Source organism: Melospiza melodia, chromosome 8 (assembly GCF_035770615.1).
Source record: "Melospiza melodia melodia isolate bMelMel2 chromosome 8, bMelMel2.pri, whole genome shotgun sequence".
Classification (NCBI taxonomy): Eukaryota; Metazoa; Chordata; class Aves; order Passeriformes; family Passerellidae; genus Melospiza; species Melospiza melodia.
The window spans coordinates 10,732,789-10,755,701 of NC_086201.1; the positions used below are offsets into that span (position 1 = coordinate 10,732,789).

Sequence of the window (22,913 nt, forward strand, 5' to 3'; positions counted from 1 at the left end):
TCCTGCTATATAATGGCAATAATCACTTTTGAGCCTGGCACATCCTGACAGTTAATGACAGGTCAGATTAAAAGGCCAAACCTTCAGCTCATCCAAACCACTCATAAACTTTGCAGCCAAGTCTGATCTGGAGGTCAACATCACTCTAAGGCACTTCATGAATAATTTATGATGGGTACAGCACAGTTAACTTTAGAAATGGCAAGCCGTGTACACATCCCACTCAGGAAGCTAATTGGGTCATATTTTGACAAACAGACCAATTTTTGTGGAAAACATGGGTGGCAGTGGCATAACTGGACCTTGCTCTGAACTGATCCTGCACCACAAGCCTCCACTGCAAAGAACTGTGTCCCAGCCCTGTCAGTCAGCTGTGCAGGATCAGCCCGGATCTGTAGAAACCATTTCCAAGTGAGGAAGGAAATACTCAAACCAGAATAGATCTAAATTATCTGAATTTAATAAATGAGCTGCACACGAAGAAGGAAGGGAGAACTGCAGGAGGACAGAGTGCTGTGCAGCATGCCTCCTCTCTGGCACTGTCTCTGTAGGTGATGTTTGCACTCCTAATCCCTCTCACCCCAGAAGGCCCTGCCATGCAGGGTGGGAGTGCCTTCCCAAGGCTGCAGCACATGCTCCTCTGAGGGGAGATGGCCTTAGAATGCTGCCTGGCCCGACAAAAACACTCCTGGAAATATCTTCCAAGGCTTGTGCCGTGTCCTAAATAAATCTGACTAACTCCCACTCATTCCAGCCCTAAGCAAAACAAGGATTTAAAGAAAGCACTTCTGAAAACAACTGGTTTGGAGAATGTTGGGCAGTCTGACAGCACTAGGTGGTCACAAGAACAAATGGCCAGAGCTGCCTCAGCAATGAACTGCACTGCTTCATCTTTTCCTCACAGGGAAACCTGTAAACACAGCAGTGAATGATCCAACAGGTAGGATCAGACCAAATCCTGCTACAGCCATGAAACAACAATCCTATTTCTTCATCCTTTATGTACTACTGGCACCATATAAATCATGCGTTAAGCACATTATAAAACCTTAACTAGACAGGTGCCTTTGACTTGCTTGCAGAGATCAATACACACTGTAACTACAAAGGGGTAACTAAATTACTGTGAATTCTGTACTTTATTAGAGTCAAAACTTACTTTTATATCAATGTGACATCAGCTTTGACAGAACTACAGTTAAACTGTAAGGTTCTACTAATGCTGAGTGGGTGGAGGGTGACCAGTAGCTTATGGGTGGGGGATTTCTCTCCCATAACACTGTGATTCTCCACCAAAAAAGTGGATTAATAACTGCAATGAGGGCATCCATCCCTGACCTTGCTATGAAACATCAGGCCAAAAAGCTGATCAAACCCATTAAGGCAAACATTTCTTTCTTTACCAAAATTAGCTCAAAAGGCCTAAAAATTTATAAATTAAGAGGCAAAACAAATCTACATAATGTCAGAGCCTGTATTTCCATGGAAAAAACTGCAGTGGATCTAAAGGGCAAGGGAGTTCGCATCTCATTCTCTAAAGTTTTAGAAGAATAAAAACCAAGAGAAAATTCTGAAGATATCTGGAACAGAGTAGATTATTTCTTTTTTCAGCTGGCCTAAAAATGGATAATTTTGATTTTGCTAAATATTTGTCGATTTATATACTTTAAAAAAATTGTTAAAATAATTTTTGAAACGTCATATAAATCTCATTGTCTCACTTACATATTTACCCTTGAGTTCTGTGGCTGCCTGCTGATAAGATGGCATCATTCTCTTACAAACACCACACCCTGAGAAGAAAAAAATAGTGTAAGTAATATGCCAACAACTCCATTCAACCTCTTGAACAGTATCTATGTTCCAAAGCATATGCAGTAATATTTTATATTAAAAAATTAAACAAAAATTCTTTATCTGCTTTACTAAATCATTATTAGATTATTATTTTCTAAGTATGTTACTTGATACAAGCCTCTATTTTTGCACATTTTTCATACTCTTCATTTTCACATTCATTTCTCATCCTTGTATGGAGAGAGTAAAACCATCTTATATTCCTCAGGCTCTGAGCTGAGCCCAGAGGAGAATACAAGTTGAAACACACATATCAAAAGTCAACAGAAGATGATTGTGAACTCAAAACAAAAAGCTTTGTTCACTTCTGGTCTTTGAAGGGACAGGGGGAGGTACTTCAGATTCATCCCAGCTTAACAAGGCTTTGAAATTAATTTGAGATGCATTTCCTAAACACATTACACAGACATCAAGTGTTACACGGTGCTCTGTTAATTGAGCAGACATAGCTCAGAAGCAACAGCCCTTGTAAGATACAATAATGTGCTGTGGAAAAGAGAAAGGGTGAGTGAGGAAGACCACCAGTGTGTAGTTGGAGTGTGCAGAGTGAGAGCTGCTTGATGATGCTCGGCAGTGCTAAGCAGATTAGCAGTAAATCACCTTGTAAGCAGCAGTTTTCACCACTGCCAAGTAAAATCTGTGCATGCAGATTTTACAGGAGTGCAGACAGCATGGAAGAAAGGTAGCTGGAGCCAAGCACTCCAGACATTTATGGTGGAAACTCTCAGTCCACCATGGAACAGTAGTCAACACTTCTATTTTGGTTAACAGACAGAGTTTTGAAAGTATCTTCCAGAAAGGAGGAACAGATTTTGCAGCCACAACTTTGGGATCACATCAGCAAGCCTGGAAAAGAACATCCTTTAATCTGACGAAGGAGAGCTCTTGTTTCTGTGGTCTTTCCATCTTTGATCTCTCCACTCAAATTGACAATGAGGTTGTTAAATTAGTGCTGGTCAAAATGACAATTTCTTGGTGGGCACAGACCGCACATTTAAGGCCCGCTGAGGTCTCGCAGCTTCATCCAAACCACTGGACAGACATAAAAAGATGTGAGTTGGCAGACATCATCTTCTGAATCCTCTATTTCTTCTCTCCTCAGGAGCCTTAGGCCCTTGAGTCCTGCAGCAATTTCTCTATTTTCCCCTCTTCACTCTCTTACTGCTCCCTGGAGTCCCTCCTAGGGCACAGGCCCACACCAGCCTCCTCCACCCAGCCATCACCCTCATCATCCTCCCCTTCCCAGCTCTGCTGCTGCCTCAAACTTGCTGCTCCCAGACCCGTTTCAGTATACCCTCTCCTGTCCTCATACTTCTGGGTTATATTTTTCAGGATGCTGCCAAGCCACATATACCCCTCTACAGGCATAAAAGGGGAATCTCAAAAACTAATTTTCTTCTGTTCTTTCTTCTTGTACTTTTTCCCAAAAGGGAAGCTTAATTAAATACAGATTAGTCTTTCCACTAGGTAACACCTACATTTTTAAAGCCTTATTTTCAATCATGTTTATAAACAGCTCCTTCTTTATTGCCAAATCCAGACAGTCTCCTGCAGGAGTCTTCTTTGACAGAGTTAACTACAAATAAATCTGAATGCCTTCAAGTACACCTAATATTTCATCTTTAGTGCTGTCTGACTTTCTAATATAGGCCCGAAAGTACAGTGAAAGGTGTGCAAATGGCAGGCAATATCTTCTGAGGAAAGCAAGCCTTGGTTTTGAGTTGTTTTACCCTGACCAACCATTCCTGAAATATTTAAATAACTACATGTAAGTCTGTAGTTGCATTCATCTCCCTCTGCACCAGTACCTAATGAAAGTGCCCATTTCCTATCAATCTGCCACAATTAATCTAAAGCCCCTGCTTCCAACAAAGCAGAGAAATAAGGCAGCTGTCTTCCTTACAGCCTCCCAGACAAAGCCTATGATGTCCTCTTGGGCCAAAGACATCCCTTACAAGTAACAAAAAGTTGAATTTCTTTTAGTGACCAGTCTTGATGTGCTGCTCCCAGTTATGAAAGGTAACACTTGTATGTAACCAATAATTTCAGCTGCTCAAAGGCCATATTTTATTGCAACTGCTGGATGTATTCTGTCTCCGGTAAAAGGAGCAAGAAAAGAAAATTTGGACAACAACCAATTCAGAAAGTCTTGTGTGTTAAATAAAAGATGAGGGAGTTACAAACTGATAAATCAGAGGAAAAAAAACCCTCACAAGTAGACTTCCTTCACAGCAGTTTGGAAAGCAGCACAAGTATTTCAGCACTGAAAACTAGCAGGTGTTTTGCCACTTCAAAGAAGAGAAACTGGAAGGAGGAGGGTTTCTGGGGGAACAGTTCAAAGAGAACGAAGGGTTAGATAAGGCACATTTCACAAAGAGGCTGGGCTGTGGAAAACAATTACTCCTGATAGAGGTAAACTGTGAAAGCACTGTGCAGCCCAGCTCTCCCTGAAGGGATGATTTCCAGCAGAGCAGCCGTAGCATCTCCCGCTGATCCAGGGCTGCAGCTGCTGGGAACAGCCACACACCACACCAGGCCACACAGCACCACTGCAGAGTCCAAAGGCACAGAGCCACAAGGGATTTGATTTCATTTAAAGAAAAATCAAACTAATTCTTGGGCAATTTTGGCCATCTTGGTATCGCTCAGATGAGAATAAAAAGGTAGACTGGTGTTTCAGGCAGGAAGTACAAGAGAAGATACACTGAGAAACACCAGATAATGCTGCCATGGGACACAAGTTTTAAAGAGAATCAGACAGCCAACTGCTGGTGGTACCCAACATCAACTTCCCTACCAGGGCAGTGCTGGGAGGCTTTCCTAGTTTGGGTCACACATTTATTCTCTTCTCATGGCTTTCTTGCTTCCTGAACTGAGCAACAGCTCAAGTGCAACACAGTCCTGCTCAGAAGAGCTGGAAAGCCTCTCACACAGCAGTCACCAGGAAACACAAAAAGGCAGCTGCGAGTCTGCAACACTAAGGAACAAGTAGCCAATGCAATGACAAGATAGCAGCAATACAAGGTCAAAGTCACAAAAAGAAACTGAGAGACTCCAATGTGCTCTCCTCTTCCTGAAACCTCACTGAGTTACCCCTGCCCATGTAGGCAGGAACATTCAGGGTGCCTCTGGGATGGAGCAGGAACAATAGTCCTGCTCCTGATGACTGCACAGTTCCCTCTGCCTGCAGCACACAGAGTTTTTGTTCTGTGCAGCACAAACCTAGAAAGGACAACAGGTAACAAAATTATAGAAAGCAGCTGCTTAAAAGAACATTGAGCAAGAACCATCATCACAAAAGAGACAAGACCAGGATACAAGTGATGGACAACTAGGGAAAAAACTGAGGACAGGCACAACAACACAAGGAGCTGAAGGATAAAAGTGACACAAGATGGTATTATTAGTGAAGCACAGGTAAATCTTCCAGTCAGACATGGACATCTCTCAGCAGAGAAGGGGAAAGAAGTGACAGAACATGCTGGGCTACTTACATGGGGCATAGAACATCATCAGTAGGGGCTTGTCTTCCTTCTTCAGAAGCCTTCTCAATTCCTAGTGAATGAACCAAGGAAAATAAAACACACATTTATACTCAATGACACTGTACTACAACTTTAAAAAAGCAATATATGTATTCATAGAACACAGGCTCATTTATCTGAGGGAAAAGGGCTCACCTTCCCTAACAGATAGGACTCTTTTTTTTCCTCAATTTTAACTTGAAACAAAATGACAAAATTTATTATACATTCAGCTATCTGCTGAATATCCTAGACCAATATCTCCACTGTTAATGTGTGGAAGTTCTATGGTTTAGTTCACTCTCACTGCAGAATCTCTACCTGGAACTCTTTCTTTGCTGACACATCCAAAATCCATATTGCAATTCAAAAAGTCAGACTCAATAATAACAAAACAAGTTCACTTTTCACACTATGAAACCTTGCCAAACCTATGAGATGCCATGCAAAAAGGATTTTTCAGTACCAGCATGACAGAAAAACTAGATGAAGTTTTCAAATTGAATGCAACCCCTGGAAGCCTTGTAATAGAGTACAGAGGGTGAACATTAAAAATTAATCTTCCTACAAAAACTGAATGTCAGAATAACCATTTCTAATATTAAAAATGAAAGCCAGAAAATTGAAAAAGCCCTTCACAAAATACCAGCCAGAGTCCAATCAATTAAAGTTTAAAAAATCTATAGACTAGAAAACTAATATAAAAGACCAAGCTGATTATATTAGAAAAAACATAATGAGTAACTGTGGTGGCACTGGCTTTTTAAGGAAGTTTCATCACATTCACTGCTTTCCCTCTTAACACTGAGGGGACAGTTCCTGTATCAAGTTAAATCCCTCAAGATCTGGATCCCTTTCCTCCTGCTTCACCCTCCCTAACCTCAGGCACATGAGGGAACCCCAGGTTTAATGCCAACCTGCAGTTTGAAGAGCAGCCTTTTACCTCCTACTTGCATTCTGCAGTGACTGCACCCTGCCAGCTGCTCCAGTTCCCTGAGACAGAGAGGGCTGTGTCCCCACACCATCCCCAAGCTCTGACACTTGCTGTGTAGCAGGCACACTGAGGTCATGGCCACATGCAGGGCAGAGGAGCACAGGAAGCACAGGACTTCACAGCCATCACAACTCACAAAATTTGTCAAATCACCTCAAACAGGCTGGGTACTTTAAATTTCCCTCCCAAAGAAACAAAGTAATGGTGTTTCACTAAGAATTAATACAAACATACACACTCAATCCCATATATTTATAAAACAACAGAACATCTATCCACCTAATGTACCTTTTCACTGTCAACATGCACAATATCTTTGGCTTCAGGATCTTCCTCCCACAGTGGAGCACCTTCTGGATCCTTGAGAAAGGCCACCATAGACTGTAATGAACAGGGGGAAAAAATCTTTTAGAGAAACACAAATGGAAATCACAAGACATCCAATCTCAAATCCATGCTGTGATGTAAACCCCATCCAATTAATGCCTTTGCTTTTCTGCTCATATATTCATCTGCTCTAATGCAGATTAGCACAAATCTCCTGTTGCAGAACCAAGCGATCCGTGGGTGTGTACCTTCATCATAACTGGTATTCCAACTCAGCAGTTCCCACTCCCACTATAAAACTGGGAAAAACAGAGTGGAATGGAGCAGCACACAGGATTAGCTTCAAGGATCCTTCAGAGAGCTCTTTCAATGGTACTAGACCTTCCACAGAGAGTCTGTGGGTTAGCAGGAAAGACTTCTCTTTATGCAGAGGTCAGGCTCCCATGCCCTTCACAGCATCTGAGTAACAGGCTAGCTGGAGGGCACACTGATACTTGCCGTGAGCAAAAGCAAATGAACACACAGATCAAACCGCTCATTTGGTCAAAGGAAGAATAATCCACCAACTGTTCCCTGTGTGACCCACCTAACTAACAAATCCATTGAATGCAATTTCAAGTATGGGAATAAGAAACAAATGTGACAGGAGAAGTGGGAACTACAAAATCCTAGGATTCTGCAGCTCCCACATTCAACAAACCGAATACACCTGCACACACACTTGGTAACTGCTTTCTTTACCTGACTGACATGCAACCAAAAATCCCTTTCAGCAGACCACAGACATACTGTCTTTACCAGAAGGAAATACACTCTGATAGCTCTGACTTCAATCCCAGTCTGAAGGAAACTCCAGCCCTCCTAAATCAATGAGATCCTCTCCATGGATTCTGGCAGTCACACTGCTCCCTGTTTCCAGCAGTATATGCAAGCCCAGCCTTGATCACTTTTATCCTCAGATGTCTGTGCTCTAGGAAACATAATACCTGGTGTTCCATGCTCATTCACCACTCAGAATGCCCCACTGCTTTCTCTATGGCTTTGCTTGTAGGTTTGTGCCCATTCCCATACAGGATCTATGCCCCACCAGTAACACAATGAGGTCCCTGAGGAGCTTCCTTCAGTGTGAGTGGATGAAGCAGCCACAGCACTGAGCTGTGCTAACACACACCAAGGTTCTTATCTAAGAGCCTTTCTCAGGAGCAGGCTGGCAGCACAGCTGGTGACACATCCTGTCACTGCAACATTCTCAGAGACATTTTTGCTGCCTGTCTGCCTTTGGTGGGGCTGCTGTGCTACAACATCCCAACAACTTATCAACAGAGAGGAGAGTTCAGCTCATTTTCCTGCCTCTCAGTTGGTACTGTAAGGCTTGGGAGGATTCAGAGCTTACAGCAGGATCCATTTATTGCATTTATGTTTCTGTCTGCTTGCACAGCTAATATTGAAAAGATTTGTCTTATCACAAGAGACAGCATGTATCAGTCACCAGACAGCAACCAAAACACTTAATGTACAGAGTAAAAAGGATCTAATGGCTGAGGATGACAAACAGCTCCAGAAGAAATTTGTTTTACAGTGGCATTATCAGGGAAAGGAGCTAGTTAGGAAAAAAAATATATAAAATCAAGTAATTTACAATGGAGTTGCAATGTAAAAAGCTGTAGACTTAAAGGCATTAACATCCCAAATGACATCCTAAGACCAGTAATACATGGGGAAAGGAAAGATGAGGACAAAACAGCAGAGATGTTCTACCTTCAGGACAGCTGCAACAAGTTCTGCTCACCCTCAGCACGGACAGACCTCAACTATACACTGGAGAGGAGGAGAGAGGGTGAACATTTTGAACAGCTAATGAGTATAATTGACTCTGCTAGTTTCAAGAATTCCTGCATGCCAAATTCAGTCATGTAGAAACAGATGTGGTTAGAGGATGGGGGATTAAAGAGATTTAATTCATCCAGCCTCTCCCTCTCAGCCAAGACAGAAAAAAATTAGATGTGTAATGTCTTCTGGCAGGAGCAGGCAATACATTGCCTTGCTGTCAATTCTTCATGCAGTGAAGAGAACTTCCTCTCTTGCTTTAAACAGGGAAGAACAACATCCAAACAACCCACAGCATTCTCTAATCACAGAAAGCAGTGGTCCCCAGGCTGCTGTGTCAGAGCCACAGCAGGTCCAGGGCTCAGCCCCCTGGTGCTGCAGAACCAGCTCCTCTCCAGTCCTGCCCTGCTATGGTCAGGACCTGCTTTGACCCCATGGCATGGACAGAAGCACCATGGGCTGTAACCAGCTGTGCCAGCTTTGAACCTCTCCATTCAGCAGAGTACAGGCTGTGCTTCATCCACCACAGGCTGCTAAAAACAAGCAAGTTTAAAAAGGAAAGCTGATCCATAATCATATACATGGACCTAGGTTTTAACCTGAAAGAAAATATACACAAACACATCCTTGTGCTTTTCACTCCTTTGAAGTATCACACAGTAAGGATGCTAATAACTAGACCTGCCTCAATTTCACACATACTGCTTGCAACAGCCAACTTGAAAAGGATTCAGGGTTTAGAGCAGGACCAATTTATTGAGTTACTCTATTCCCCTTGCTGGTACTAGGCAGATTTGTACTTCAGTGAGTTCTCTCCATTTTAGAAGAAGGGTATAACTCTCCTTGAAGTTTATACTCCAGAAAAGGATTCATCATGTAATAAACACAGCCTGGATACTGGCATTGTGGCCCTCTTGAGACATCATGTGGGTAAAGCAACATGTGAACAGACATTCCAGATAAGATCAAAGACTGACCTAAGCTCAGGTCTCCAACAGCAGATGACTACACTACTTGAGGACAAGATAGACTAGTACTTATGGTTCTCATATAGCTTACACTGGCACATGCTCTCCATTTCTGGCAAAAAGAAAATAAGTTTATGTGCTCTGCACCAGCTGTTGTATATGGACCTCTGTGCTTTCTAACTTCCAGTGAACCTATCTGTTTTGACATCTGAAACTGTTTTTCAGACTCCTAAGTTCTTGGCTTTCACAATGTGTAGCTACAAGTTCCAAATTTTTTTTAACATTGCAGTTATTTGTTTCAAATCAACCATGCCAAAATGCCACTGTTTGCCCTCAAATTTGGAGAAAAAAGAAGTAATTGCTCCCTTTTTAAAGCTACTCACAATTACAGAAATATCAAATTCTATTGGAATTTCCTCCAGTTGTCCTTTTTAGTATTGTGAGAACCTAAGACCTTCTGCAAAGAATTGGAAATACATTTTTTAAACTATTCCTAATAATTTTGCATCACTGAATGTTATTCTCTTGCCTTCCATCTCCCTTTCCTAGATACCCTGAACTGCTCAGCTGTTAACACAGGTCTCAGCAGCAGGAGGTTCTGACTGACAAGTAACTTCCCCCTGCTGTGAACACTGACCTATCCTTTACTCCTCATTTTTCTAACAGTGAAACCACAAGGGCATCTCTGATAATTACATAAAGATTTAGTTACTTTAAGAAATGAAAAGCTTTTCTAAAAACCTGAGTACACTATCAGCTGGATCAGCCACAACTATGAAATTGCTGATCGCTCCAGAAAATCCTTTTGCAGTTCTTCAGAGCTGTGTCCATCATTCTCTAAAATGTCATCCATATATTAATATGTCTACTGGATGTCTGGAAAGAAGATCCGAGTTTTATTGCCACAAGTTTGCTGGATGATGTGAAACAAATCCTTTAATCTCCCTGTTCTTCGGTGTGTCCACCTGTCCATAAAATGAGTGTGATACCCTGTGTAATTGTGTTGCTCTGCTGCTCTCTGGGAGACTCCTGACAAACACAGCTGAGAGGGAGAAACAAAGGTCAACTGGCCCAACAGAAGAAAACAGGGAGAAGTGGAACAGAGGGAGAAATACAGAAAATATCCAGGCAGCTGTGAGCAGCAGAACAAGCAAACAAGTGAATTATTTGATCACTGCCCAGATCTGATCCACTGCCCAACCTGTAAATAATCAGTGGCTGGTTTCACAGAGGCAGTTTAATTGAGAAAGACTCCAGCTCCTGGAGTGAGGGAGCTTCAAAATCCCTCTTCCACCTCCAATGGAATCCCACACCCCTGTCCATGGTAAGCTGCTTTCTTCTTCCCAGCAGGCAGGGCAACAGGGAAGGGTGAAATGCTCATCACAAAACAGCTGAAGGAATAAACGATCTGGTTCCTGTTGTGCTGTGATTGCCTCTCAGCCAATGCTCCCTGGAGCACTGCAGGTGCTTTCCCCTTCCTCTGATCTCTAAGGAAGAGTCACAGCACTAATTCCTGGTTGCAGCACTGTATGGAGGGCAGGAGAGATGCATCATCTATTGCTCAAATCACCCAAATTTAGGCAACTAGCAAGCCTCCCTTAACCCATCACCCACCACGAAGGAAAAAAACAATCACCAGCTGCAATTCCTCACGAAGCACAGAAGCTGGTTTAGGCAGCTGCTGACTGGGCTGGGTATTTACCACTGCCCTTCCTAATGCCAGGCAAGATTTCTGCTGCAGGAGATGGGAAGATACACAGCCCTACCCTTCCCATCTCAGACAAATCCTGCATCACAGCCTCAAGTGAAGACTGAATTAGTTCAAGTCAGGGCACACTTCCAAGACAGTACCCCATCAGATACTCTCCAGCTCTGGCTGTAAAAGCAAGGTCCAGAGCAAGTGCACTTGGGAACAGCCTCTCTGGCAGACTCAGGCTCACAGAGCATCTCACACAGGCTTTACTCCATCCCAGGGCAATGGCCTGAACAAGCCAGGAAGGGGAAGTACATGGAATTATATCAGCCTGGGGTGATGTCACTAAGCCTTCGAAAGACCAATGCCTGTGCAGAGCCCAGGTTTGCTGCAGGAGGAAGAGAAACAGGAACTGGGCATCAGAGCTGGACAGAAGTGATTGCTGGAAGCCAAGTCATTGCCAGGCTCCTCATGTCAGGATACTCCCAGGGCTTCAGCAAGGCTTTGCAAAGGAAAGCTACACACTTTCAGTCCAAAATCATCTGCATCTACAAATTTGCATCATGCCTCATGCCTTCCATCTTCCCTTGTCCAGAGAATGTTGCTTTCCATTGCTTTATGTCAAGATTTGCCAGAAAAGAAGAAAGGTCATTTTATACCTGATGCACTCAAAGCACTTTCATAGAACTGTGGTTCTATAATCTGATAAAAGATAAGGCCACTCAGGTCTCTTTAAAGTTTATAAACACACAATCTAAGAACCTCAGAGAACTTCTTATCAAAACACAGTATCAGCTAATACTTTTAGTTATACTACCACAAAGAGCACCTTGTAATCAAAGCAAGAAAATCCTTATTTGTTATCGGCGTGTAAACTAACTTACAATTTACCTTCCAGTTCAACATGGGGTCAATCTTTTAAATAATAAACAATTTTCCTGGATCTGTGGTTGACAGACATGTATGCACACAAAAACCTTTAGGCCATTCTAACCACTGTTTATGAAGATTAATTCCCTCCCTTTCATACCTTCAGCATGAAAAAAATATCAAAACCAGTTTTTAATCCACAAATGCCTCACCCACATCTAGCAAAAGCAAAAGAAAAACAATGGAATATTTGAATTTACCTTCAATGTGACCGCTCTGTTATACGCAGTGTGAAATGCACCGTCCCTGTTAAACAAGGAGTAGGGAACAGTGTTAGCTTATAGTAACATTACTGGAATTCAGACAGCTGCTCCTCCTGACTTCTCACTAACCAGAATAACATCATCCTGCTGAAGCCACAGACCTAAGTAGAATTTACAGTACAGTAGTTTAAGGGGGGTGGGGTGGGGAGGAACGAGAGCAAGGAAAAGGGAGGGTGCAAACCCAGTGTAAAGAAAACAGTTTCCCAGTAAACAATTTCCTCCCTGACACTTTAACAAGATTATTTACTAAGGCATGATCTTTGGAGATGGAAATGCAGCTGCTTGGTGTACCAAACAGCACTCCCACTCCTATTATTTTCAGGAAGAAAAATATCTTGCTGTTTCAGAACACTTGCCTTTCTCCACTCACATTATGAAGGACAATCTCAAATCAGAAAAGCAGAGAGAGGTGAAGCAACTTGTCCAAGGCACGTACCAGCAGGCAAGTGACAGATTCAATAGAACTCAAATCTCAGGCATCAGCCCCATGCACAGGGCAGTTTCAGTCCATTGGACATCTCTCCCTGGCCCCACTCATGCTTTTAGTGTTCTCTGTTCAACAGCAGAATAAATTTAACTCAACTTCTGTCGTAACACATGTTTGCAAACTGAAGAAACAGCAATTAATTTCATAGGATAAAAAATTAGTCATTTTAATGCTGCAGCAGCATGGGGCTGAAAGAAGACTAAACACTCTTAATGGGGGCATCAGCAATTATGAACTACAAATCCCAGCCCAGCACTCACTTATAATGGAGTAAATCCACTCCCTTCTCCTTTGAATTAGGATCTACCTTCATCTTCTTGCATAATTTTCGGCTTTCAGCATCACTGCAAAAAACACATATTGGAAGAAAGGTTACCAAAATAGAAAATCAAATGCATTCAGTCCTGAGAACTCATTGCTGTGGTCAGCAATCATCAGCAATTAATCCAAACTAACAGTAATTTGGGAGCTGTTTAGCTGAGTTTGTGGGACAAGCATTGTGAAAAGCTCCATTAGTCAATTTAATTTCTCTGTTTGCTTGGTCAGGACACAGTGAACTGTGTTAAATTTACATTCCAAAGCCAAGCCCTAACCAGTAGAAAAGCAGCTCATTCCAGCATGTCCAAGGATCTCAGCAGATCTTCTGTCCATGAGATTAACATAAAATTCAAGAAGGCAAATTTCAGTAAGACAATGTTACTGTTAGGGTGGTGGTTAAAGAGCACTGTTTGTTAAAAGATTCAAAAGGAAAGAGCAGGTCAGCTTTCACACTTGCAGAAGATAATAGAAAGCAAAAAAACCCCCATGGCATGTCTAAGTCCAAATCACAAGGGTTTTGTCTTAAAAGGGTCCTGCAGAAAACAACAACCAGCTGAAATTCTGGAACCCAGCAACCCCATTAATTCTAGGTATGAAAGATGTGTCCTGGAGCCACACCTGGAAAGCAGAGGCAAAAACAGCTCATAAGAAAGAAGGAGGTATCAAAAGACAGGCCTGCTGGAAGGGATCTTCAAATTGAGTAAGACTGAATTGCTTCCAGCACCAGATTAGGCTTGAAGAAGAGAGAAGGGTCATGGGAAAGAACAGCAAATACATTTGTTTCAGTGGGCAGGTAAAGAAAGGGTCTTCATGGCCTAGCAGCTCTCCTCAACAGTGCAGGACTGAAGCCATAAGGAGACTTCAAGCTGAAGTGAGTAAGAAGTTGGTCAAAGATCTGGGGAGATGAGCAAAACAGAAAAGAGGATGATTCACATTGACAAGGCTGTTCTCTGCATTGACAAACAGCAAGATTAAACAGCTTGGAAACTTGTTCCCAGCAGAGGACAACTTGTACCTTTTACGCAGATAAATCAATTTAGAAAATGAAAACGCTGAAAACCCATCAAGTTTAAACTGATTAGAGACAACAAGATGCAAGGCTTGCAAGAGCCCCACCAAATTAAGTGTGCTGCCAGCACTGGTGCTAATTCTCCCAATCTTCTCCAGCTGCCTTTCTCAAAATGTGAAGAACAAACACCAAGTTCACACTGAGCTGCAAGTGAGAATGCACCTTAGTGGAAACTTCCCAAATGCTTCTGGAAATAGGAGAAATGTGCCATGGACACATGCAGCAAAATCAGAATACTAAGCTGAAGATAGAAATGAGCATTTTAAGGATCTAACAAAGCACACAACTACCATGCCAGGAAGGAGCACTTGTAGTCTCAATTGAACAGGAGTGTATTTATCTGAAGAGTCTTACTGAATTCATGTCAGTTTTGCATTTTCACATCACTGTATCCCATAAACACTTTCTTTGCTTCTCTGTGAGGATGGAGATCTGAGCTTGAGAACTGAATAATGAGGACACATCTCCTTGTAACAAAACTAGACTATGGAACAAATGCCCTGGATTTGGAGTTATGCCAAAACACCGTGTTTGCCACATGGAGTTCATACAAAAAGTCTGCAGCACCAAATCCATGGGTCAGAAACATTCTGTCTTCTCTCCCCTCAGTTCTCCAATGGTGTAAACCTAAATCGCCCGAAGGTCAAGGAATCTCCGGAGAAGACACCAGTTTCAGATCATCCTTTTGTCTTACCCTGTACAGATTCAGAGGCACAGAGAAGGTCTTGTGGCCCTGCTGCAGCTCAGTGCCAGGCAGTGAGCTACAGTCAGACCACACAACAGTCAACATTTCTAAATGCTCTTCTAGACACTCCCAAATGTTTCCAGCATGCAGGTGTACCTGTGGCTATCTCAGCTTTGCCAAGACAAATGTCAGGTGCTTGATGTCAACAATGTTGATGTCAACAAAGTGCAATGCTGAAACCTCAGCAACAGGGTCTGTGAAACTCCAAGATGTGCAGACAATTGTTCTGGTATAAGCAGAGGACAAAACTGGGTATCAATAGAATCCTGTGTCTGTTCTACCATCTATTTGGCGCAACAACTAAGCATGTGGGGAAGAAAGTGTAATTCTCTCTTACATGTCATTTAGATTTGAATGAATACCAATATTCTGAAAGGTTTATAGTGGAAAAAAGCTACAAAGCATTATTACTGATCTATACCTGTGGGCATGCAACTAGCAACTCCTACCACTTCAACTCCTAGCAATTCATTTTCTGTTTGCATGAGATTCTATTTTTTAAAAAAGGGGAAGATAAGAATAGCTATTTCACTGGATCTAAGTGTGCCCTGCTTTCAGGATTTCTCCATTTGCAGAGGTTCACATAGCTGCCTGAATGCACAGCCATTATCACAGCAAAGAAAGCAGCAGTTTGCTCCAGTATGTCTCTCCTACCATTTAGTGGGCAGATTCTCTGCACCACTGCATTGAGAATTAAGCCTGTTTATGCAAGCTATCTGCACTGATGCATGGGATAGAAGAGGAGCAAATTCCAAGAATAGGAAACATCTAAATATGTATCAGTAATTTTTTCATGCATCAGTGCAGATTTTTGCACATGCCAGACCCACCAGCTCAGATGCTATGCTAACAATTATTTGTAAAAAGCAGAAAAGGAGATGTACAGAAATGGCAGAGATGGACCCCTCTGCTTTTCCTTCTGCGTGAGAGACAAAAATAACCTGCAAAGAGCAACCTGCTCTGATATCACTTGGTAATGACCATTATTCTTAATAAGAGTAAATATCAACACAGATGCAGCCTGCTTTGAGATTTGTCTCTTTTGAATCTCAGCCAACAGCCTCTCTCTGAAGATGAGCTCCTCAACTCTCACATGGGAGAGGGTAATTAGGACTCCAGTTCTTGCAATTTAATTATATCACTTGAAGAGGCAGTGTAAGAGTTTGTTACAATGACTAGAAGTAAAAAAAAAAGCAACCAAAACAGGAAATAGAAAGAAAAAAAAAAGAACTGAAACAAAACCAACAAACCTAAGAAGCCAGAAACTACCCCCAAAATAAGCACTCTACCAGCCCAGGCCAAGGCACCCCAGACGAAGGCACCAGGCTCAGGAAACACTGGCTTGAGGATGAGGTCAGTAATATGTCCCCAGCAGCCATCCTTGGCTGCCTCTTGCCATTTCTGTCCAGAGCAGTTTGAAGCCTGGCAGGTCCCTGCTGTGCTACTGCCAAAGGGACCCTTGCAGGCAGTCCTACAATAATCCAGCATTATCTCCCTCGAAAATCATCCAAAACATCAACCTATTTGCAATACCACAAGGACCTAACCAGCAGCCAGCTATGTGGTAATAAGGTCAAACCTTAAGTGGCACAATAGCACAGCTTCTTTCTACTGCCACAGGCATGTTCTCTACTCTTCCCCTTCCTCAAAACCAAACCAGGGCTTCAAAACGTGTCTTTGCTGGAGAAGTGAAGACATACAACAGCTTGGTGAAAAGAAAAATGAAATGAGCGATCCAAGCTGACCCAAGCAAGCAGTGTAAACAACAACAAAGGCAGCGTGCACTGCAAAGATCGTGCGCACGCTTCACCCCTCTCCATTCCTGTCCCCATCTCCTCCACCAGGACACATTCCTGTCACTGGGGGTTAGGATGGAGCTGGCAGGAAGCCCAACTGGAGCACTCCCTGTAAACCCCTGGGGTCCCTTGTCAGCATTAGCATGCATGAATTATCCCCTAGCACAGGCAGCCAGCTGTTAGCAGGGCAGGAGGGTGGCAAGGGACTCCTGAAGGAGATGTGGCCTCCTTTGGCTCAGCACCAGGGCAGCCAGCTCCTGAAGGGGACGTGTCACAGCCCTTCCATAGGAGTGGCACAAGATGCTCTGCATGTCCAGGGCTGCCCACAGGTCTGGACACTCATGGCCATAAGGATGGAGAAGCAGGGAGAAATACTGATGGCAGTCCCCAGTGGCAGGAGGAGCAACACAGAAGAAGGATTTTGCAGCAATGTGTCAAGGTAATTTGGAGAGAGAAAGAACAGACGATAAAAGCTAAACAAAAGGAACACAAAATAAGACCCAGGAGTTTTGCAGCAGTTAAGTCCGCATTGTTTCTAAATCTAAAATAAGTCCAAGATGGATGAATCCCAAGTAAAAAATGGTGCATGGAGGTGGAAGTACAAAACCCCCTCCTTGGGGCAAATTCAAATATTGTTCAGTCGGGTCCCAAAGGAACATGGTAAGACCAAACATCCTCAGCACCATTCTCTTTCATGAGTACAAATAACATCTTTTGCAGCTTCCTAATTATTTCCCTTATTATGCAGTGCTGCCCATCGGCCTCTCATGAAGGTGGGAAAACAGCCCCACAACCACATCTCTGGGGAGGAAGGATCTGGAATGATTGTCCAATCTCCTCTTCAGCAATGGCAAAAATGCCATCCCAAAACATTAATGTCTCCAGCTGCCAATGTTGCAGCACAGTGTGCACATGCTGTGTGGCCACATCACTTCCACGCCACTGCCCTGGCATCCCTTAACACTTTTCAATGCAGAGTGCACCCAGCCTTCTTTTTCACCCCTACCTAGAGGGTTTACAGGGACAAGAAAAGTAATTAATAAAAATGCTGACAGAACCAATTCAAGCAACCAGGTCAGCAAATGTGCCTGCACAAAAACTATCTCATTCCTCTATCAGCATATGATGCAACCACATGGAACCCACAGACCTCACAATTTCTAAACAGATTTTCTCTTTTATCTGTACATCTCACCATCTGAAACAGGGCTCAACAATCCACATAAATGATGCTTCAGCAGACCCTTCTATCACAGTTGTGCCTGTAGACTCTGATGCAATGGAGGCTCTGTTCCATCTGTGACTGTACAAACACTGTCACTGTCCCAACAGCTGGAAGAGACAAAACTGAGCAGGTAAGGAGAAAGAGCAGGCTCCAAGAGCAAGGGAATACAGCAAAGCAGAAGCAAGACTACCTATAAAGCAAGCCCCCCAACACTGGAAAAGCTTTGCAAGGTACTAGTCAAAGCAGTCATCTTGTTACCAGCACATTCTCTCATTCTTGCCTGTTGTTCAGGTGCTTTCATTCTTTTATGTTATACTGGAAATCATCTCAGAGAACTCCAGTTATAACTTCAGGAAGTTCAACTGCAATTTCAGTCCAGCTATCAGAAGTGAATTATCAAACAGGGTTTCCCAGCCCAATGCACAGCACCTACAATACCCTCTGGCTACCTTCCATAGAATACACTTTCCAGACAACAGACTGATGAACATCCTGGGAAAGCATGGAGTTGAGATCCTGCCAAACAACTAATTGACCCCAAAAAAGCAGCAAAAGAAGTGTTAGCAGCAAAAATTTCCTCAAGCCTCCTAAAAGTATGTAATACATTTGCACTTGCAAACCCAATCTGAAAGAGAAGTCATTAACAGTCATTTGTAATTAAATGTGGTCCTACAAGGTTTTGAAATAAAAAAAGGAAATTCATTAGCCATTGTTTGGGACAACATGGGATTTTGACTTGTGTCTGTCTTATCAATTCCACCCTCCAACAAATACTGTGTGGTGGGATCCATTTACAATATATCAGTTTGTGTACTTTGCTGACCAAGCAAAACCAGATTGATTCTAGCAAAACTCTCCTCTTCTCAGACTGAAGGCATTGCCTGTCTCCCCATCATCCTCACTTCTCCCTCCCATCCCAGGCCAGCAGTGCCCCAACTACTGCTGCTCACAGTATGCCACATTTGTAAGGCTCCTCTATAATGATCCCACACCTTCCTCTATCACTCTCTCGAGACCGATCTGAAATCAGAAACAAAAAAAAAATCCTAGGGAAAAAAATCACTTCTCAAACCATCAAGCTGGCTTGCACTTCTCCAAAGAGCTGGATGGTAATGGCTTACACCTACTTGAACAGAAAATCCATACTCAGCCATCAATGCAGAAAGGCACTTAGAGATTCTGCTCCTGAGTGGGGTTTAAGGACCTGCAGGCACCAAAACAGGAACAGGACCAGAAGAAACGGATGCAGAAGTAATGAGCACAGAAAGCTTAAACACAAGATTTGTCTTGGAAAAAAAAGCAATGTTTAGCACCCATTCTGGGTTCCTGATGGAAATTATCTTCTAGAACAAGTTACAATAGCATCAGGTTTCCACAGCACAGAACAAATGAACCAGGCAAACACTGCGGCACATGAAAAACTTGAGTCTTTTAAGGGATGGGGGAGCCTGAAAGCCAAAACCAGAAAATGGACTGCGGGAAAGAATTAAAGGTAAGGACTAGCAGATGAAGGGGACAGAGTCTCATATGAATTTAGGGCCTGATTTTACCCCCCAGAATTCAGCAAAAATCCCCACTTCAAGGGGGGATTGCAATCACCTTGCAGATGATTGCAGCCTTCTGCTCCAAACGCTCCCCTGGAACGTGCCAGGAATGCAAACAGAGTAATCCATGTGCTGTGGAGACCCAGCACCACTTGTCACCCAATACAAACGACTCCCTGTGCCCATTAGTCAATTAGAGAGGCCAAGGATCTAGAGGAATAAGATTAAAAAGAAGTATTTTTTGAAAATTAAAACCCATGAGATTAATTCTTACTGCAAGCAGGAGCAAGCCAAAAAGCAGAAGGAAAACCAAGACAAAGAGGTAACACGTATCATCATATCGTCAAGCTAAAATAATTAAGGGAAAAAATTATAAGCTCCAGCCCCTGCAGAAAGTCACGAAGTTATAATGAACAGTACTTCCCATGGAAATATAAATTAGCAAGAGACACTTGGCAGCCCACATACCTGCACAGAAATAAGGTAAACAAATTCACAAGAGCTACCAAAGGCTTTGTAGGAAGTTGAAAAACCACCTAACACTCAAATTCTTTGCTAAGCAGCAGCTTCCCCCATCACACAACATGGCAGAGGGGAACACTGCCCTAACCTGGGACACAACATGACTACTGCTCTGTCTTCGAGTTCACAGGAATCTAAGAACACAAAATGCAGGTTTTCAACACATCACCCATGGGCACACAGATGCTGCAGCCCTTTGTGCACCCATTTATGACCTTTAGGTGCACCATGGGCCTGGAGAGGATGGATGCTAGAGGATGTTTTAATTGAATTACTGGGTGCAGAAAAACAGAGGTGACTTCTTTTACATTAAATCTGAGCTGGCTTACTCTTCATTTTGATCTGAAAAGCAGCAACACTGAAGATTTGGTTAATGAGCAACTCTAGGCAAAACCCATGGAATATTCAAGTTTAGGATGAAACAGACATGAGCTCAGGCTCATACCCCAACCACTGCTGTGGATTTAGTTAATTGCTCTGTGTTTCTGAATTAATGCAATACACCAGACTGAAAGGGTTCAAGTTAGGAACTGACAGCTTACTTAAAAGAGAAGTTTTTTTCAGATTGCTGCATGGTCACTCTTACAGTAAAATAAAAAGACTTTAATATGAATGAGCCTTAACCACACAGACAGGTTATGACAGAGACAGGAGGAAGGCATCGAAAATCTATGCTGTAAACGCAGTTTGCCCTTTTAAATGGCACTCACACAAGGACCACACTGGCAGCATAACTCACTTGCAAAGTGCTCCTGAGGGACACCTGCCTTACCTCCCCTGGAGCAGCTGCACACAGAGCCCCTGCTGCCTCCCCCAGGCTGGCACTGTGAGCCATCCTCCCCTGAGCTGCCCTGCACCTTCAAGGCTACTGTAGGAAATGCAGAAATCCCAGACACCACAAATTGCTTAGATAGAAAGGGCTGTACCAGGGCAAGAGCAGCATTGCTTCTTTCTTTTTTCTCTCTCTATTAGGTCTGGTCAGTTTTATGTGCAATTTCAAAGCTTTTTATCAGCTTTAAAATTCAGCTACAAGTACGAAAGATGAGTAGACTTATTCTCCTAAATAAATCCTACTTCTGAGTGGCTTTACAGGATGAAGGTAAAAACTAGAGAGCAAAATTACTCGAACACCATCTGTACTGCCAGCCTTATTTCTGAAATTTCTCCCTGCTATGTCAAGGCATTAAACACATTCATTTATGACTGTGTGGATAAGTAAAGCCGTTCTGTATCTAAGCATTAGGAAATCAGAAATTTGGGAAAACCTCATCTAAAAGACAGAAAAACAGGGATATCAGGGAAAACCCCAGAAGAGACAAGTACTCTTTAGATTTGGCTCTCTTGTGAAGCAGCATGTTTAGCTGTGTAGGTTTGAATGTACTGCTTTGCCAGCCAAATTATGGTCTCACCTTTATGCTAAGTGTCATGGGACTGCTACAATAACAAGTAATTATTGGGGGTGGGGACTACAAGAATGATACTCATGACACACAAAAGGGACTAAAAGAATGACACACAAAAGCAGAAAAAGTGGGATTAAAACCAAACAAAAATTAGTCAGACATTTTAACCAGATGGCATTTCCTCTTCCTAGCAGTCTGATGTGCTAAAGCCAAGCAACGCGCTATGACAGCAGATGGAAATCACACAGCTTTGTTTATGTTTGGGACCTACAGTAAAGGGAACCATGCAAGTATGAGCAGAGAATAATTACCCAAAGCCAAAGAAATGGGTGTTTTTTAAAAAAAAATACCAATCCACAATTGGGCAGGAGTTATAGTCAATAAAAACATGAGACAATTCAATAACTGGAAAACCCAGGAGTGTTTCCTAAATCATATTCAGGATGGAGAGAGCTACTTTCAAGCTCTTCAAAGCTGCACCTGATCATAATGTGCTTAATAACCTGCCAGACACATTTTCTGCTTGTCAACAAAGCCATTTTACTTTCTTTCCATGTCACCCAAACTAGTTACACTTTTCCAAATAACATCAGTCCTTGCCCACACTATGGGCTGTCACAAAACTCACTTAAGAAGGCTAAAGAATAACTTTGTAATGACTATTCTTCAAAACCACACCTCAGGACATCACAAACTGAGACTAGAGCTTTAAATACAAGCAGCAACAACTTTGTCTTTTATTCAAAAGGTAATTCCATCTTATTGTGTTCCCAGGCACATCACTTTTACTGTGCAATTCCATCTTGCTATGTTCCCAGGCACATCACTTTGAACCTTTTACTTGCCACCACAAAGATTTGACAGGAGTTTCTATTTCTAACAAAACTCCTCTTTTACTTGACCACATCAGTGCTTACCTCCAGTTTTACCAGGCCTTAAAAAAATGAGGTTTTGTGAGATCAGGGGGATGCAGAGGCTCTGCAGCACAAACCCCAACCAGAGTTAGCAGCAGCCAGTCTCTGAGACGGAAAATATCACATCCTTTTGTGCCTTTCTGCAGATATCCTAAACTTTCAATTCCCTATGATGCCCTTCAATCCTCCCAATTTCTATCAGCCTACAACTAAAAAATAATTCAATAAATAGCCCAACCTCCTGCTTTCTTACATGCCCATTCCAATTTCACTGGAATGCCCTAAAGAGCACCCATTCATGCTGCTGCAGCATTTTTCCTTTCAAACTTCTCTATACTCTTTATAAACATTGACTAATGAATCAGGCAATATTTACCCAGTTGCCTGGAAAACAGATACACCTTTTGTAACTGCACAAAGTAACAAGAAGTGACTCATTAGCAGAGTCAGGAACAGAAGCTGTGACTCCCAGCTCCTATTAACGTGCCAGGTCCCCAGACACGAGCC

General features: G+C 42.7%; 1 protein-coding gene across 1 annotated transcript in view; it reads right to left on the bottom strand.

The window, feature by feature from the left end:
* Positions 1–22,913, bottom strand: part of PDIA5 (protein disulfide isomerase family A member 5) — a 97,725-nt gene that overhangs the window by 56,113 nt on the left and 18,699 nt on the right. Inside the window, exons 4-8 of the mRNA XM_063161366.1 lie at positions 13,131–13,214; positions 12,321–12,366; positions 6,664–6,756; positions 5,352–5,412; positions 1,726–1,793 (exon numbers count right to left, since the gene is read on the bottom strand). Of these exons, the coding sequence (XP_063017436.1) occupies positions 1,726–1,793; positions 5,352–5,412; positions 6,664–6,756; positions 12,321–12,366; positions 13,131–13,214 (352 nt within the window). The remainder of the gene's footprint in view (positions 1–1,725; positions 1,794–5,351; positions 5,413–6,663; positions 6,757–12,320; positions 12,367–13,130; positions 13,215–22,913) is intronic.